Source organism: Erpetoichthys calabaricus, chromosome 2, assembly GCF_900747795.2.
Source record: "Erpetoichthys calabaricus chromosome 2, fErpCal1.3, whole genome shotgun sequence".
Classification (NCBI taxonomy): domain Eukaryota; kingdom Metazoa; phylum Chordata; class Cladistia; order Polypteriformes; family Polypteridae; genus Erpetoichthys; species Erpetoichthys calabaricus.
Genome location: NC_041395.2, coordinates 91590753 through 91610174, shown reverse-complemented (window position 1 = coordinate 91610174; position 19422 = coordinate 91590753). Strand labels below are relative to the sequence as shown.

Sequence of the window (19422 nt, the reverse complement as noted above, 5' to 3'; positions counted from 1 at the left end):
ATATATATGTGTGTATGTATGTATGTGTGTATATGTATGTGTATATATATGTTGATATATGTATATATATGTGGATGTCTATATGTATATATATGTATAATATGTAGATATGTGTATATGTAAGTATGTATATAAGTATATATGTTTATGTATATATATGTTTACATAACCTCTTAACACACTACTTCTCCGCTGCGAAGCGCGGGTATTTTGCTAGTTTTAGAATAAGAGAAATAACTATTACCGCATTTATTTCCCTTCTCCATTTTTTTATTTACCTATATATATTTCTTCCTTTCTTTTGTTTATTGTTGCCTTATTAAAAAGCCCTAAGCAATTCTCCTTTGGCTAAGCTCTCCTTCTCAGGGGTGGGGTTTGATTTGTCTTCAATTTTTTTTTTTTGTTATAAATTGATCTATTTGTATGGAATGATTACAATAAAATTAATAAATAAAATTAAAAAAAAAGAAAAAGAAATCTACATTTTGTACCTAATACTTGTATGCAAAATTTGGTTGACCTAAGTGAACGTGTCCTCAAGTTATCGAGTTTACATACATACACACATGCACACACACATAGACATAATTCTAAAAATGGTATTTTTGGACCAGGGAGGTCTAAAACGTCAGGTTTTATCAAAATATTGAAATGGAATGCTTTCCCTATATTTCGTATACAAGAAAGTCAGGGAGGCCTAAAATGTCGACATTCATTAAAATCTCAACATCGAATCTTTGAACGATTACAATACTTTCTCTATACGTCGTATACGTGAAAGTAAAAAACGTGTAGCAGCATTGGAAAAAAGTCCAGAGAAAACCTACTAGGCTGACTCCAGGACTAAGAGGTATGAACTATGAGGAGGGATTGTAGGAGTCAAGCCTTTTCATTTTAAGCAATCAGAGATAAAGAGGTGCAATGATTGAAGTGTTTAAAATTATAAATGAATTAGCACTGTAAATCCCAGCTGTTACTAAAAATAAATTCTTTAACAAGAACACATGGACATGGTTGGAAAGTTGTTAAGGGCTGATTTTGCACAACTGTTGAAAGCTTTCTTTACACAAAGAACCATAGACACATGGAATAAATTACCAAATTGTGTTGTGGAGAGTAGGACTTTTGGTCCTTTCAGATTCTTGACTTAAAGGATAATTCAAGTCAAAGTTATTTTTTCACAGTCATTGTATATATTAACATGTGACATAAAATTATGAGTTTTTAAACAGATTTTAAAAATAACCTATCTGTTCTTGCAGCTTACAATGGAGCTGAAGGGTACACAAGTCCATTGGTGAATGAAACACTGTAAAACTTACCAAGTACATCTACTTTGAAGCAGTAAAGATTTTGATTAAAAAAAATAAAAAAACTTGCCTTCCATGTTTGAGGCATCCTTATGATAGTGAAAGGAAACTAGAATTCATTATTTAGCACAGATTCCTGGAACTGTTTTTCTTGAGATAAGAATAAATTTCTTGTTCGCTTGTCTACTCACAAACTCTGTCATGGATGATATTCTAACAACTCTAACAAGTCCCCAACTCCAAGGTATATTCTACTTTTTATCATATTTTTACTTCTGCAATTCTGTTTCTTCAGCAGTTATGTTCTGCCATAGCTTGTAATAACAGGCAGATATGTACTCGATTCATATGATTATTGTTTCCTAAATGGTGCAGAATTTTCAGGATGATTGACAGCATAGTAAAAAGAGCTCATAAGAGTTTCATTGTACTTTGTACAAATAACAATAAATCAGAGGTGAACTGGTCACACTGCATTGTATTTTAATTAAAGTCACCTTCATGTCAGAGTGTGTGATTGAGCAGATTGAAGTGCCACAAACCAAATATTGATATTTTTAATACACAATGAGTCAATCTTGCTGAGGATATGGTAATAAAATAACTTAGGACAATGTGTTTGAGTGAGTAAACTCACCGACACTTACTGATACCAATCAATCCGTAAATACATGGAGGGAACATGTAAAACTCATGCAGACCCCTATGCTATGAGGCAAGAATGATAGCTCTGCACTACTTGGAAAAACTAGCATATAAGGACCTCTGTAAGTAGTAGCAGCAGGGGGGCCTTGGTGGGATGGTGAAGACAGCACTGCAGGCACAGCAATTAGACAGCACTTTGGACTTATCTGCTGGCTGATAAAGTCCATTAGCCCTGACTCGTAGCTGCTGGCAAGTCTTGGATGTGGACCTTGTCCTTAGATAGGTTCACAAAACCAACAGAAGGAGTGGCATATGGGTTGCTTCTGAGACAGAGTAAGGTGGAACTAGGTGGCATGCATAAGCAAGTAAAAGGATGGGAGCTGGGAGTATGTGTCGCCAGTGAACATGTTGCTGAAGAAACCAAAAGTCCTTTTTAGGTTTGCATCACCAGCAGATGGTGTAATGAGACCAATTTTATTCCTCTGTCTCATTCCTCACAGTTCATTACAATATTCTCTCTCAGGCACACATATACATTATCACTTCAAAGGTAGCAGAGAATATGCTTGTGAAATAATGAATTAATTTTCCTTAGAGTGAAAGAATATAAGTAATTGAAAGTTTGACTTTTTCAGTTATTATTGTCTAGTTGTCTACAGAACAGAGGAAGAAATTCAGATCTGCACATCAACAACAAATAATGTCAATAAAGGTGCTTGTCAGTGACAAGGTGAATCCATGCCACTATGGCTAAAAGTTCTTCTAGGAGGAGGAAGAGCAATGGAGTAAAGTGCATGGCTGGTTCTCCTTTTAAAGCTGCTGACTTTCACAACAATGTTTTGCTTTTTTTTATATTAAAGTGACAAGGATGCACTGTTTTGCAATATGTATGTAATTTCAAGACACACATTAGTACTTGCTAACATTTTTGGATTGAAAAATGGACATATTTGGTTAAGTTTTAAGGCATTTCTTGATTATAGGACTCCAGTACCCTTCACCTCCATTATAAAAGGAAAGAGCATTTTAGTTTTTAAAATTTATAAAATATACTTTACTTTAGAATGCAGTTTCATGAGGCAAATTCATAAATACCACGATTGTGAAGATAACTTTGACTTGAAAAATAGCAAACTTATCTTTTAATGTTATTTTAGACAATCTAGGTGAATAGGATGGACAAGCTTGTTGGATTGAGTGGTCTGTTCTAGTTACAGTTGTTTGTATATTTTAAAGTTCTGACATCTAAAATGTTGAAGACATGTTTTCAGAAACTAGAAGTTTTGCTTCTTTGAATTGGATATTTTCACCAGATTTTATTACTTTTATTTAAAGTTTCTTCTGGTGCCACACTATCCACAATTGTAAGCTGGCGAGAGATTTAAAAAATACCAAACTTTAAGGGCATAATTGCCAACTGCTCAATTTTGTAGTATTCAGTATCATATGCTTGCATGGCACTTTCAAGTCCATTGTGTTGATGGGGAATGAAAGTTATTATAATATATATTTCATGAACAAAGCTCTTTGCAACATTGTTGATCAAAACTTGGTAAGCCAGTTTTATCCTGCTTTGTGTACGCCTGTGCAGTAATAATATACCCATGATAAATCAATGTATGAGGCCCTTTCACTAAAGCCCTTTAGCACATTTAAATCAATTCAGTAATTCCTTATGATTTTCTGTCTCAAATAGCTCAAATGGATAAAATAGCCAGACTCCTTTTTTTTTTTTAGATTTTATCACAAAGTCTAAAAAGAATTAATCAAAGAATGAATGTGTAAAAGAAATCTTTGTGATCAAACGCAGATAGCCAGGTGTTAGCTTTTGTGTTTTTTGCAGTCTTCATTTGTGTATTTTTAGGATGAGTTGTTCCCTTCTTGGCAGCACGGTGGCGCAGTGGGTAGCGCTGCTGCCTCGCAGTTGGGAGATCTGGGGACCTGGGTTCGCTTCCCGGGTCCTCCCTGCGTGGAGTTTGCATGTTCTCCCCGTGTCTGCGTGGGTTTCCTCCGGGAGCTCTGGTTTCCTCCCACAGTCCAAAGACATGCAGGTTAGGTGGATTGGCGATTCTAAATTGGCCCTAGTGTGTGCTTGGTGTGTGTTTGTGTGTGTCCTGTAGTGGGTTGGCACCCTGCCCGGGATTGGTTCCTGCCTTGTGCCCTGTGTTGGCTGGGATTGGCTCCAGCAGACCCCCGTGACCCTGTGTTCGGATTCAGCGGGTTGGACAATGGATGGATGGATGTTCCCTTCTTTCTATAGTTGAATTGTTATGCCAGATGTGTGGTTACAGATGCTGAAGCTCCAGCTTTGCTATACATACTGTGTCTTCCCCATCTGCAGTTCATTTTATAATAGCACCCGGCCTGGTTCTATAAAATTCTCCCAACAGACTGCATAAAAAATTGACTAGAACAGAAAGATACTCTAACATTATATTAAAGACAATCTAATAGTAAACCAGTACCTACAATATCTACTTTACTGCAGTGCCCAGGTCTACAGCTGACAGAAGAAGAACAAAGACTCCTGAACCAGGAAGGCGTGTCTCTACCCAATAACCTGCCACTTACAAAGGTAGGCTGGCTTCAGTTACTATTTTACCCTATTTTAGTTTTCAAATTATTTCGTATTTGAAGATATCTAATAAGTTACATTTCAGAGGTGTGTGTTCAAGATTAATGTAAAACTCCTAAATGAACTAGTATGAATGTGTGTGTGTGTGTGTGTGTGTGTGTGTGTGTGTGTGTGTGTGTGTGTGTGAGTGAGTGAGTGTATGCATGCCAGAGCGAGTGAGTGTTCCTTAGGCTATATTAGCATTCCATCTAGGATTACCCAGGGTTATTGGCTCAGGCTCCCCATGATCTTGTAGTTCACTAAGCATGTCAAGAAAAGAGATGAACAGATTCTTTCTACCCCTGTAACCTTCAACTGGATTGTGAACATTTGCTAATGGATTAATGATGATTCTTATAGCACACAAAAATCCTCGTTTTTATTTTTTCGTAAAACTACAATTTCTGATGATTCTTTTTACTAAGATTTAGCTGTAATGGAAAAGTTGTGCACAGTTTTACTAATTCTGATGTTTTAACTGCTAGTACCATACTATATTATAAAGAGCTGCTTTAGAGTTTAACACAGTGATCTGAATGATATTGAAAATGATCAAGACACTGCTATTTTCGGAAGGCAGAAGAGCGCATCCTGAAGAAAGTTCGCAGGAAGATACGAAACAAGCAGTCTGCTCAGGACAGTCGACGCCGGAAAAAGGAATACATTGATGCACTGGAGAGCAGGTGGGGATTGCTTTAATTATACATCAGTTCCACTGCTGTCTTCACTCGTTGCTTTTGAATTTATAATCCAATTATCTTTAAAGGAGCAGCCATGATTATTTTGGCCACTTCAGTTTCTTTTGAAAAGCTGTTTATAATTGTAAAAACATAATAAAACAAATAGCTAAGAGTGCTTTTAAAATTTAAAATAGTAAGAAAAACAACATTTATTTATAGAGCATGGTTTCATAGAAATGAATAGCTTATAGTGCTTTTTAAATATTAAATAAAATTATAAAAATAAATAAAAGGTAGAATCTGCGGTGGGTTGGCACCCTGCCCGGGATTGTTTCCTGCCTTGTGCCCTGTGTTGGCTGGGATTGGCTCCAGCAGGCCCCCGTGACCCTGTGTTCGGATTCAGCGGGTTGGAAAATGGATGGATGGAAAAGGTAGAATCCAGAGCCCTTCTGATGCATATCATCCTTCTTTGGTATCTATATGGCTGTAATGTTTCATGATACAGCAGGTAATATTGTTTAGTACAGTTCAAAATTTGGTATTGTTTATAATGATTATGGGTTGACGGTTGTGAATCACATTCAGTTTATCAAGGGGGAGTCTCCCTTGGTAGGTTGCAATACCAAAAAAGATGCTAGAAACACATCACTCCATCAGTTCTCTCCATTTTCTAAACCAGTCAATCAAAGCACTACTGACATGACTGAGGTCAAAGCACCATAAGAAAAATAAAAGAAGATCACTCATGTATGTGTTAATTGTGAGGTTTACTTTGCAGGGTGGCTGCATGCTCAATGCAAAACCAAGAGCTACAGAAGACAGTAGAGCAACTGGAAAAACATAATATGTAAGTCAAGTTTTAATTGTGATTTGGTTATTCGTGGTGGTGTTCAAAACTAAAAGATGTTATATAAAAATGAGTTTATTTGGCCTATTTTAATGATTTTTCAGCTGGTGATGTGCTGTGAGTTAAAATATTAAATTCTAAAAAGCCTGATAGGAATAAAAGTTTAAGGAATATTTACTGCCAGTTTCACACAGGTTTCATGTTTGTTTTGAATTACCAGAATAGTGAAAGTTTGAAGTTTGCTTTCTGTCATTCATTCATTCATTAATTCGCCTTCTGACATCAGCAAATCCCACTAACTGTTGAATGTCAGGGAGTCATTATTGTAAAGAGTATGGTGAAGTTCTTACTTGCATGTGCTAATCGACATGCATTATGTCGCCACTCTTTAGCGCCAGGATTAATGAGTATAACAACCTTACGTCAAAATTTGTGCACTTCACTGCACTTCAGATATACAGTATACATATTTCTTGAGAAAAGTGTAAAATATTTTAATTATGTACATCTGGACTGTTGCACTGTACTGTATAAGTTCATCAGTGAGAGAATACAAAAAAGCTGATCTGGCCCAATATGCAAGTTCTTAAAGGTTTTATGGTTTGATTTATATTACAGGAAAACTGGTTTTAGGGTTTGGTTTGTTGGATTTGGCATTGTTTTGTGAATTGTACAGTTAATGGATTTTTTTTTTGTCACGGTCAGGTCTCTTTTAAGCCAGTTGAGGAGGCTACAATCTCTAATCAAGCAGACAGCAACCAAAGCAGCGCAGACCAGCACGTGTATCATGGTAAGATGACTATAATGTTACTTCCTCTTTCAAGCATATGTATACTTTGGAGATGGCATTGTAGGACAGTTTGTGTTACTACTGCCATTTAACAGAGGAATTCTGGTTCAGTTCTCTGATGGCAAGCCATCTGTGTGAAGTATGCATGTCTTACCTTTGCTTTTGTGATCTTAGGTTGATTGGTCACATTAACTTAAGTCCAGTGTGCTGCTCTCCTCTGCTATGGACCTGATAAAGATCAACAATAAAAACTTTTATTTATTTGATGTTTAAGCATGAAGTTAAATTCAACTTTTTAAATTTTTTCAAAATTTATATTCATTTCAAGAAAATAACATTACATACAATCAAGTCAAATTTATATAAAAAATGATTTCATAGTCAAACTAGATAAAAGTAAAACAAAACATCAGAAAGTTCGAAAAGAAAGCAGGAACAAGCAAGACAAGACCTGACATACTGGAATTTAAACTCCCACTTGTTTTTTTCCAGTTTTTCAAGAAAGTGCAGTGCTCAATGCTGCTGCTTAATGGATGTAGCATCCTGGGTTTTAAACCTCATTGTTGTTGTCCAATTTGCATGTTCTTCCTGTGTCTGTGTGAGTTTTTCTTCAGGTAGTGTGCACTGAAAGATGTGATATTCCAAACTGTCCCTATGTGAGTGTGGATATGTACTTGAGCAGACCCTGTGATAGACTGGCACTCTGTCCAGGGGTGCTTCTTGCCTTGTGCTTAGTGCTTCTGAGGTAGGTTATGGTCCCCTGGGATAGTGAACTAAACTTAACCACTTTGAGAATATTATGCTATTTTTTTATTCTTTTGACTAACTTTTATGCATTGTGATGATCTCAGCTATTTAGAAGAGTTAGATTGTCATGCTTACTTTAAATTAAATGATTAAATGCTATACTTCAATGCTTGTTTTGAAGAGCAAACCCATTGTACTGTATGTATGCATATGTTTTTACTACTGTGGCATGTCAGCCTGCTACATTGTTATAAAAAATGTAACATTTTGTTATGTTATGATATCTATTGATGTTATTTATCAATCTAAAAATGCTATAATGTAAAAGTAGAAAAAAAAATACTAAAGCTATTCTTCCTTTGCTTATTGAGCGTTTAAATTTCTGGGTGTAGAAACTCACTCTCTGGGTTCAGTCCTGCCTAACCAATGGACCACTCGTTGACAATATGCATTATTGCTCCTTTAATATGTGTGAAGGAGATTTACAAAAATATATGAACATGATTATTAAATTTTAGAAGGGAAGTGCACAAAGCAGTGATTTTAGATGATGATGTGCTCTGTGTATTAAATTGACATCATTATTTTTGTTTTTTCTTTTCATAGATTATTATTTTTTCTCTTGCACTGATCTTATTTCCCAGTTATGGTCCCTTCAGTTCTGCACCAGCAGTCACTGATGAGGCTTACAAGCCAACAGGAGGTGAGAATCTCTTGTATTTAGGACGTGTGTATGTACAGATATTAAATGTAAGAAACTGGTATGGCCATAGGTTTTTATTGGCAATGCTGAACATTGCTGACATGTGACATCAGTCTTAAGGCACACTGACAAATTGACCAGAGTGCATTGTTAATTACCGACATGACTCTGCCTGATTTCATTGGACACATTCAGTCATGATCCATCAAATAGATTAAAATCCACTAAAGCAACGAAGTGTGAGAAAGTGAGCCTCAAATTAACAGCAGTGCTTATGGAAAATGCCATCAAGTGGGAAGAGTTTTATATCAATTGTAACCACAAAGTGGTGCCAGAGAGTTCCAAACCACAGACACAGTAACACAACCCGCAATATATGAATAAAATAATGGATATTCATTCCATAAACACACTTTTACAGACCTCCTTCCTGCAACGTGCCACAGTTACACAATGCATAAATACAATTCTTACTCCTTCTCTCCTCTGGTGAGTGCCGCCCACTGCCTCCCAACATGTCCACGTGTAGCAGCAGGCTCCTTTTTAAGTCAGACCCAGGAATACTTCTGGTGTCATGCTGTATCTTCCAGAAAGCACTTCCAGGCATAAAGAAAGGAGGGAAGTCCTCTCTAGATAGATAGATAGATAGATAGATAGATAGATAGATAGATAGATAGATAGATAGATAGATAGATAGATAGATAGATAGATAGATAGATAGATAGATAGATAGATACTTTATTAATCCCAAGGGGAAATTCACATACTCCAGCAGCAGCATACTGATAAGGAAACAATATTAAATTAAAGAGTGATTAAAAAAAAAAAAGAGAGAGCACCCCCTAACGATACCCAGGGACCCCAACAGGGCTGCACTTCCAGACTCCAACTCCCAAACATCTCAGCAGGTGTCCCGACTGGATTCCTATGTGAGGACCACTGCCACCTATCGTATCGGGGATTGAACTAGTCCCGACTCCCGGCTATTGCTGGTCCTTCCATTAATTTACACTGGTCAGGTACAAAGTATTTATTCTGCCGGCCAATCCATTTATGTCATTGTGCTGGCCTCCGGTCTGGGTAATGGCTTCTTCTCTGTCTCATGTGGGCTGCCCATTCTCCTCCTACACAACTTATTTTTGAAACTTGAAGGGTTAAGTGAAATATTTTGTTACATGTTTGAGCTTTTTAGCTCAGTGTTTAGAATACTTTACCCATAATTTATTTGTCAATTTTTTTTTCTTTTTAATCACCTTTTAAATAAGAGCAACACATGTAGTCCTCTAAACCACGGGTGTCGAACTCCGGGCCTGGAGGGCCGCAGTGGCTGCAGGTTTTCATTCTAACCCTTTTCCTAATCAGTGAGCAGTTTTCACTGCTAATTAACTTGTTTTCCCTTCATTTTAATAACCCTGTTTTTAAGGATTCGGTGCTCTGAATTGAATCTTTTCTTCATTAAATGGCAGCCAAACAGAAATGAGATGTGAAACGAGCCAACAGATGACCAGCTAAACTGGGGCTTCAAACTCCAACCAAGCTTTTAATTAGAAGCCAATTCTTGCTGTTAATTAAACCAAATATTTAATTCCATGGCCTGTTGCTGCTCTCATTCTGCCATAGCAGACATTTCCAAAACTGTTGATTTTCTGGTTTTTCTATGAACACCGTCGAAATGTTTTGGTGACCTTGTTTATCAACCTTACTGAGACCCTCACCTTTCTTTATGTTCAGATAATGTGTTTAGCTAGTGATGTGGCAGCTTGTTTCATGTCTCATTATTGTTTGGCTCCTCATTAAGGAAAAAGAAAGAACTAAGGAGTCAAGTTAATTAAAACTAAGGTAAAAGAAGTTAATTAGCAGCAAAAACTGCTCACTAATGAAGAAGATGATTAGAATGAAAACCTGCAGCCATTGTGGCCCTGTAGGACTGGAGTTCGACACCCCTGCTCTACCCCATGGGTCCAGAAATCAGATTCATATCCCATGCCTGGTCATTGTGTTTGTGGATTTTTAACATTTTCCTTGTGTCCGAGTCGGAACTCTTCTGAGTACTCCAGTTTTCCTTTCCCCTTTCCAAAAACATGCAGCTAAAGCTAATTGCCAACTCTTAATTGATCTGTGTGAGTGTGGATAAATGCCTTAGTAGGCTCTATGATGAACTGGTGTCCTATGCAGGGTGGTTCTTCCTTTTCGGCCACTGGTGCTGGGAAAGGCTATAGCTCTCCTATGACCATGAATTGGATTAAGTGGGTTTGAGAATGTTGTCAATTATGGTACTTACATTTTTAATAAGGTTATAGGATTAGGCAGAAAATGGCGTTATACATAAAAATGAACTCCTTGAATGGTGCCCATAATTCTCTTCTCTCTGTCCAAAGTTCCATGAAACAACAACATGCAAATTGGTACCACAAAGATGCAAAATACATGTGGTCCCTCAGGGCCTGAAACTCCCTGACTAACCGTTTGGACCCCCAAAAGCCTGAAGATCAAAATTGTATAAAGATTTCATAAAAATACATTTTTAAAGCATGTTATGGTGTTATAAATCATTTATTGCCCATTACTGGACGTTTTAGAGAATATTGCAGCATCAGAATAGAGCTCTTTACATGTAGAGTGGGAAGACAGCTGTCTGTGAGCTCTTTCTACCTGGGCGGGGATAGATGCTTGAGTGCCAGGGACATTCGCGAGTGAATCCTTTGACAAGCCATGGCAAAATTGGAGAAAGGACTAGAAAGATTTAGAGGAAAGCAATAATTAGGAGACTTGACTTAGTCTGAAAAGTGTTTTGGCATTTGCCAATACAGCCCAAACCAACACTCTTCATATGGTAGGGGAACAGTGTGAGGCTAGCTATGTCTTGTTCCCAGGTCACATTTGTTGTTTTGAAGGTGTTTCCTTTGGCCCGTTATAACAGGATAGCAATCAGCCTTGTTAGGCACTTCAGGCATTGCATTGCTGTTTAATATAGTTTACTGGGCTGAACCCAAGATGCAAAATACAAGCTCTGGTATGCCCCATTGAAGTTTTTGGGTTCTCTTAAAGCCTCAAATCAAAATTAGGTTGGGGAGTGTCTCTGAAAATAGATTTTAAAAGCATGTTTTTGTCTCACAAATTTATCTGTGCTTTTTATTGGGTTTCTAAGAAAAAATGCTCAAATATGAATTCAAAAGTAGAATATTGTTGGGGTGGTTTATTTTGTTTTAGTTTTCTTTTGCCTTGAAATGGTGTTCTTCTACCTTCCATGCCATTAATTAATCTTAACTGCAGTCCCTGGGAAGGTATTGTATCAAATTGGTTCTTGGCATGCAGTTACCACAAGCCGAATTACCCATGTATGCCATATACAGTATATTGAGATTCAGTTAGCCTAGCTTAACACTGAAATGAAGAAAAGAAAGCAGAGCTCTTGTTTTGTAAATTTTGAAATTATTGTAAATTGAAATTAAATAGAACAGTAAAAATATTCCAAATGAAGTAATTTTCAAGAAAACGTTTTGCTGCCGTTGAAGTAAGCACAGATAAGGTGAATGAGTTAGAAACTGCTGCTGTCAGTCACAGAAGAGCATTTGTGTCATGAAAAGTGGCTGTTTTGCATGATGCTGGTCAGATATACAAGGAGTTGTGGCTTTTTTGGAAGATTGCATATCCATGAGTGGTGAGATTCGAATACACACATATTGTAACTAATAACATTCACACTAACTAATAGCCAAGGGATAATTCAAACACAGCTCCAGCCTCCATGATCCTGAATTGAAGCTGGCATTGTTGACAGTGTTACTGTATATTATGTTGTGTTTTGAATAAAAGTCAAAAGTCACATTTACGGACAGCTGGTGGGTGTAAGAGTAATTGTAATTGATATTTTTTAGCATAATCTGCATATTGACAAGTGAGACACCCTGCTAATGTCTCTGCAGATTGTAAGAAGGACATGGAGCCATGTCGAGAAGCCAAGCATAAAAAGAGCCTGTGCAGAGCATATAAATTATTAATATATTTATTACTCTCTATTCACTTACCTATTATTTATTTATTTATAGTGTAGTTCTTCACCTACATCTCATCTTTCCTCTGTTTATGTATATGTTGCACTGTAGTCCTGGGGAACGTTATTTCGTGCCACTGTATGACATAATACTGTGTATGGATGGTTGAAGCCAGCAGCCATACCACATGCACTTCAGAACAGGTCATACACATGAAGATAAGCGTGTTTGGCCTGGCCAGTACTTGGATGGGAGACCATCTTGGAAAAGCTTGGGTTCCTGCTGGAATACGGTGTTGGTGAGACCAGCAAGGGGCGCTTACCCTGTGATCTGTGTGTGGATCCCAATGACCCAGTGCAATGATGGGGATACTATGCTGTAAAAATGGCACCTTCCTTTGGATGAAATCCTGACTCTCTGTGGTCATAAAAGATCCCTGGGCATCGTTTGTAAAGAGCAGTGTATCCCGATGTTCAAGCTAAATTGGCCTCCATGGCCTAGTCATTCTGGCCCTGTAATCATCCTCTGCCTCTAATTGGCTAACTGTCTATCACCACCTAAAATCTAAGGTTTGGCAAGTGTACTGCCGCCAAAATGGCTGCCATTGCATCATCCAAGTGGATGCTGCACAATTGTGGTTGTTGAAGTGGCTCCCTACTCACTATGAAAAGAGCTATATAAATGTAAAGAATTATTATTATGACAATAATGACTCTTGGCTTGAAAGGGGGGTTGGGTGTGTGTCACATTCCTGTTTAGAAGCACGTAGGAGGCACTTCTGTGCTGCTATAATTAATTGGCCTTTAGACAAGGTTCTTGTGGAGGTCTGAAAAAGGATCCTGGCTTGAATCAGCTTGTGAAGTTGGTGTATGAAAGGCTGCGTCAACACCGGAACAAATTTAGTGGATGAGCGTTGGATTTTTTTTTACAATTGAACTGAAATCGCTAGGTATATTGTGATCTATCACAGTTTTCTTTGTTTGCTTCATTATATGGCATCATTATGTCAGAATAACATCATTTTATTGCTGTGTTTTTTTTAGTTATTTCAAGGAACATTCTCACAGACCCTGAATCTCTCAGGATATCTGCTTCAGATGAGGATATCATTGGCAGGCCCTCTTTCTCGTCCTCCAATACTAGTAAATTAGAAAAAACTGAACTTTCTAATATCTCCTTCATAAAGTCAGTCAATACTGTTGAGAACAGCAGAAAGGAGAATCTCTCAGAACGTGTTGTTAATTCAGAGGTGCCTGTTGAGACAGAAGACAAGAACAATTCACACCTCTTAGAGAACAATGAAGAATCAAATCAGCTTGCCAAGAATGTCAAGGAACAGAGCAGCAATAATATGGACTCAGTCAAGCTAGCCCATGCTGATGAAATGTGAACTGTACTGTAAAGAGACTTTTTTAATATCTTTTTGACACGTTCTTCGTATTTAGATGACAGATACTGTATGTGCTGCACTCATTTGTTTCACTTCAGATGAACGGTGATATTTTTGTTTGTGAAGTCAGCAGCAGTGTTGCGCCATGAAGAACTGTCACCCTTTTAATTTATTTGGTTTATAGTCTAAGGCTTACAAGTGGCACAGGTGTATAGCCATCTCAGAAGTACCACACAAAAACTGGTTATTTAAAGCTTTAACGTGTCTACCACAGTTTTCCTTTTACCTTTATGTGTGTAAAGCTTAAATTTTAACTGCTAGTGCCATGGGACCAGAAGGAAGATTTTCTCCTTAGGAGATTTTAAATGCAAAGAGTTTAAAAGTTTCCTATTTTATTCTATTTAAATTGATCCAATTGTCTGTTGAAGTATGTCTGTTATTTTATTCATTTTTATATTTTTATTTGTTTGCTTACAAATATTCGCAAATGCTAAATAAAATAATGTGCAAGGTAGTGAGGCAATAAAACTTCTTCAGATGGCAACCAGAAATAATTAGTATCATTGTTTTTAATCAATGTGATTTTAAATTTGAATAATAAAACAAACCCAAAGGGATCTAAGAGACTACAGGAATTATGATTTACATTCTGAGGAGTTTCAGCCCTTGAACACAGACAGACATGACACCAGATGTCCACAAACATACACGTTTAATCCTTCTTCAGTGTATAATTCAGCCAAATACTCAGTCCCTTCTTTCTTTCTCTCTCTCTTCGTCTTCTCTTTCTGCCACCCTCACCTCACTTACTCACATGCAAGCTCCATTCTCTTCCACCTGACTCCAGCTCCCCTAATGGAGTGAGGTGGCCCCTTTTATACTGCCCCAGATGTGCTCCAGGTGCTCTGTGACGATCTTCCGACGGCACTTCCTGGTGTGGCAGAAGTGCCGCTTGAGCACCCGGAAGCACTTCGGGTGTGCCTGGAATCTCTTCTGGCAGCACTTCCAGATGTGGTGGAAGTACTGCAATCCAAGGCTTTATAATCCTCTGGGCACCCCTTGGCAGTGGCCATGGGCCCCAACAGGGTTGAGCTTCTAAGCTCTGATCCCCTGACCCTGATGCAGACCAGGATGGCTGCCCTGTCATGGTCCAGGGGAGGTATTGTCCCTCTCCCGGTCCTTCCAGGTGACCTGGTTGGGCAGGATCCCCAGCCGTCCTCAACAATTCATATTTAGTTGTTTACTGTGTGCCTAAGCTGTGTGTGAAATATCACATTTACACTGTATCTGTAAAAAGAACAGAACCCAGCAGCATGGAGCAGTGGCACAGTGGGCAGCCTTCTCATTTCATGGATCCAGCGGCCTGGGTTTGAATGCCGCACTTGTTTTTTCACTGTGTGGAGCCTGCACATTCTCTACATTTGTGTGTAAATATTTTACCTGTGTATGTTAGTTTGCCTTAAACATCCGCAAACTGGTTCAGCATAGGTTGAATTTCAAACTGACCTTGTGTATATAAGAGAATAGGTCCTGCAATGGACTAGCTCATGTTAATTGGTGCAAGAATACAAAAAAACATAAATTGGATTAAGCGGTGTAAAGGAATTGTACAGAAATTTGAAAAGAGTTCAGGATTCAGAAGAAAACTCTGTTTAATCTTACAATGATTTTTAACAGTCAAAAAGGATAAAAACACTGACTGATACGGTGTGTGTTGTTGAGAAGTTGGTCTTTAACTGATGACTACTGTCTGGCAGTTGGCCCTTTATATATTAGCATGGCCAGAAGAGGAGAAGTGGGAGGTGAAGCAGAGGTCGGATACTCTTCTCCACCTAGGGCATATTCTTCCCTTTTGAAGACAGAAGCAGAAACTACATTAGTAGTTTTCTTCCCCTTATGTATTCATAAATTGGAGAGACTAACTCTCTAACTAACACATACAGTTTGCAAACAGGATTGAAAATGTTATGTTACACTACACTTATCTAGGTATGTTAGCGATATAATGCTGTACAACTAATATACGAAGTAATCATATTGATTACACATTAAATTTGCATTGGGAAATTAATTGCATTAGACTTATTTTGAGACATTCATTTAAATAGACAAGTGAGGGCAGGATTTTAGATAAATGTCAAATTGATTCCTTTAGTAAAAGTGAAGCATGCTAAATGTATCTGAATTTGCAAGCATTTAGAGCAAAAGTGTGATGAAGTTCACTACAATGATACTGTACAGGAATACAAAAGCAGCAGATCTAAAATCAATTACCATATGAAAAACAGGCATAAGTTTAGACTGCAGCAACCTTCTATATTGATAACACCAGCAAATTAAACCAGTAATGATGGGTCATCTCAGACAATCACAGTCCCTGTGCACAATGATAGATGAAAACATTACCAATCCACGTGGTGGACAGCAAAAGCTTTCTACTGCTAATCAATCAGTGTTGAGCGAGGGTACCACATTCCATCTAGAGGCACTATCACCCATATATACAGCAAAAGAATAATTTACAGAGGAAACACAAGAGCCTAAAATCTGGGCAGCCACATCCAAAAGGCTTACCCTTGCAGCTTACCACTGAACTATACCAGTGACAAAATCAGTGATACTACAGACACATAGGTTTTCAGCCAGACATAGAACTGACCGTCGGGATGTGAAGCTAGCTGTTGATGTGTAGACATGTCGACTCCCTGGCAAAGTGGTTGCATACATTCACGATAATGCATGTTTTTGCTTGTGCACTGCAAGTTGCATTCAGTGACAGGTTTTTTATCTAAACTTTGGTGAGAGACTATTTGATCACAACCAGAATATCAGTGCAGTAAGAGTGGTTGTTCTAAAATACCAGAGTCAATGGGACTAAAGCCTGTCCTGTCAGTATCAGGTACATAGCAGGAACCAAACCTAGATGAGGTGCTAGCCCACTGGAGGGCAAAGAATCGCACACACCTCTCAAGCATATTTGTGCAGGAAGGTGGAAACTACAATTCCTTTTGAAGAACCCCTGTAGACGCAGAATGTTGTAGATGTAGAATTGGGTTCATTGTGAAGTGGTATCACTTTACTGTCGTCAGCGATTTTTATTGCTTGAAGCTCAATACTGATATGAGGAGTGATCTGGGTTTAAATAACTATACCTAAGCAGTCAACTGACCTGAACAGACTGAGTCAATAGAAAGGGGTGAATAATTCTTTACGAGGTGTCTTGGTGTTTGGTCTCTCATTCTTTTTAACATTAAAACATTTGAACAGATGAAACCGCCCCTGTAACCTGAATTATAACAAGAAGCCACTTTCTCCTTTCCCTCTCATAATTGTATCTGACTCATCTCACTTTAACTAAATCCTTCTGAAACACTTTTTGTGGTTCAGACTATCCAGGTGGTCTTCATGTGGTGTAGTGGTAAATACGAGCTTAACGAGAAAAATAAAGTACATTTATGACTATTTGGTACTTATAGTATTAGCATTTTATTTTAGTTAATTACTCAGTAAGGAGACACAGATGTATCTATTAAGCTCCTGGTAATACAGTCAGTTAAATGCTTGTATCGATTACTGCCTGACTTATGAAGATTCAGACAAACAATTCATTCACCACCCTTAGATATTTGACTTTCTACCTAAAGCACACATGGATCCCAGAAGCTGAACTCAACGCAATTATTATTATAATGAAGTTAATACATTGCATTTGATATTCCTTAAAAATGAATAAACTTCGGCATTTGCTTGAATAACATGCTTTCATTTGACATGTCTATAGGTAGTTTTTGCCTGACAATGTGGTTTGGGGTCCTGATATCTTATTAGACCCAGGTGTCCATGGACTTGGGATCCATCCCTGCACTAAGCAGCATCCTGCTGGTGCTGAATAGGACAAACCTGAGGAGCACTAGGCAAAGGATTTTTTTCAGGTATTAGGGATCAATGTACCACTGAATCTAACAAATCGGCTTAACTATCTGGAGACATTAAAGATATATGTGAAGCAGCTAAGTGCAACAGCATGTCTGAGCTGTCAATACTTACCCCTTAATAGCAGTTACCAGAAACACCTATTGGATTACTTGTAAAACAACTGAAAAATGAGTGTTGGAGATTTTAAATATTGGATGCCTACTGAGACACCTAAGGGGAAGATAAGTTTGAATTCCCAATGATCACAGGGTCAAGGGAAAATTCTGACATAAGCAAACATGCAAAGTATGAAGAAGGACAATTAACATCATCTTATGACGGCACCGTCTGCACAGTCACTGAATGAACCCCGGCCAGGACGCCCCTTCGCTATATGTTCAGGGGGAGCAGCAATGGACTATGCAATACCTCCCCCTGGACGCTAGATGTCTGCCCCCTTGGGTTGGAGCGGTGTCTCGGTTTCCTGCAGGGCGCTGCCAGGGGATGCTGCAGCTGGGACTACTGAGCCCTTATGGACAGTGTATTCACCACACCCGACTATAAAAGGGGCCAGCAACCAACACTCATTGGCCAGAGTTGGGAGGAGGAGGACTAGGTTGCCTAGGAGGAGTGGTGGAGGAAGAAGAGTGTGTTGTGCTTTATTTGGTGTATTTGGGGCTGTGTTGTGCCTTTGGGGGTCATGGGGAAGACATGCCCCAGAGATGACAAAAAAAAAAAGTTTTATACGTGCCTCTGGTGTGAGTCTGTATTGGGTCAGGTGCCTATACAGTGCATCCGGAAAGTATTCACAGCACATCACTTTTTCCACATTTTGTTATGTTACAGCCTTATTCCAAAATGGATTAAATTCATTTTTTTTCCTCAGAATTCTACACACAGGCAGGTTACTTTATAGCTCCTACTTTGTTGTAGGAGACAAAAACTGTTTGGAAGAAGTTAGTTGTAACAGAAGATAACTGGACAAAGCAAAGATTCAAGGCACCTTACAGCAAACCCTGCTTAATTGCATGGCTGGCCATGCCAAAAATAAATCAAAATAAAAGAAAAAGAAGCAAGAGTTGACATCTTCAATCACTGTTTATGCACATCATCTCTGTTGTTCTCAGATGCCAGTACAATAATGAAGCCCAACTTCTGCCATTGCTAGATTTAATATATGGATTGTGGTGAAAGGGGCAGAGCCTCTGGGAGGTAAGTGGAAGTGATGCAAGTCTAAGGACAAAAAAGGAGAAGGCATTGCTGACAGTGCCACCTTGTTTATCAGGTTGGTGTGAAATTTTGATTAAGTGTTCTGAAGATGCCCTTATGCAATGGTGATACTGTCCTATCTGAAGGATTGTCAGAAAGCAAAACACTGAACCTACACCTGAAAAAGTACAGGGTCACAACAACTGTCAACTGTCCCATGCAGAATGTGATGCTTGTTTTTCTTTTTGGTACAGGGGATGACAAGATGGAAGAGCTTTACAGCTAGGGAATCCATTCCCAAACGGGTTTATCCATTCCCGGGAATTCGGGAATCCCGCATTTCATTCCCGGGAATCCCGGGCATCTCACATGTGAATGGTTTTAGAACAACTGACACTTATTTTTAATAAAACTACTGCAATATGTTGACACAAATAAAAGACTAACCTTATCTACAAGCAGTTCATGCTCTCATAGAAGTACATGTATCTTTAGTTGTGGTAATAAGAGCATAGAAAACACAATGTCCTCACAGGTGGTGCAGTGATAGAGCTGCCGCTTTGCAGTAGGGAGACTG

At 38.4% G+C, this 19422-nt stretch overlaps 1 protein-coding gene across 1 annotated transcript in view; it reads left to right on the top strand.

The window, feature by feature from the left end:
* The window catches only part of creb3l4 (cAMP responsive element binding protein 3-like 4), a 63682-nt gene extending 49407 nt beyond the window's left edge, over positions 1-14275 (top strand). Inside the window, exons 6-11 of the mRNA XM_028794109.2 lie at positions 4444-4530; positions 5146-5252; positions 6028-6096; positions 6802-6886; positions 8240-8336; positions 13375-14275. Coding sequence (XP_028649942.1) covers positions 4444-4530; positions 5146-5252; positions 6028-6096; positions 6802-6886; positions 8240-8336; positions 13375-13721 — 792 coding nt within the window. The 3' untranslated portion in view covers positions 13722-14275. The remainder of the gene's footprint in view (positions 1-4443; positions 4531-5145; positions 5253-6027; positions 6097-6801; positions 6887-8239; positions 8337-13374) is intronic.
* Positions 14276-19422: the final 5147 nt, after the last annotated feature.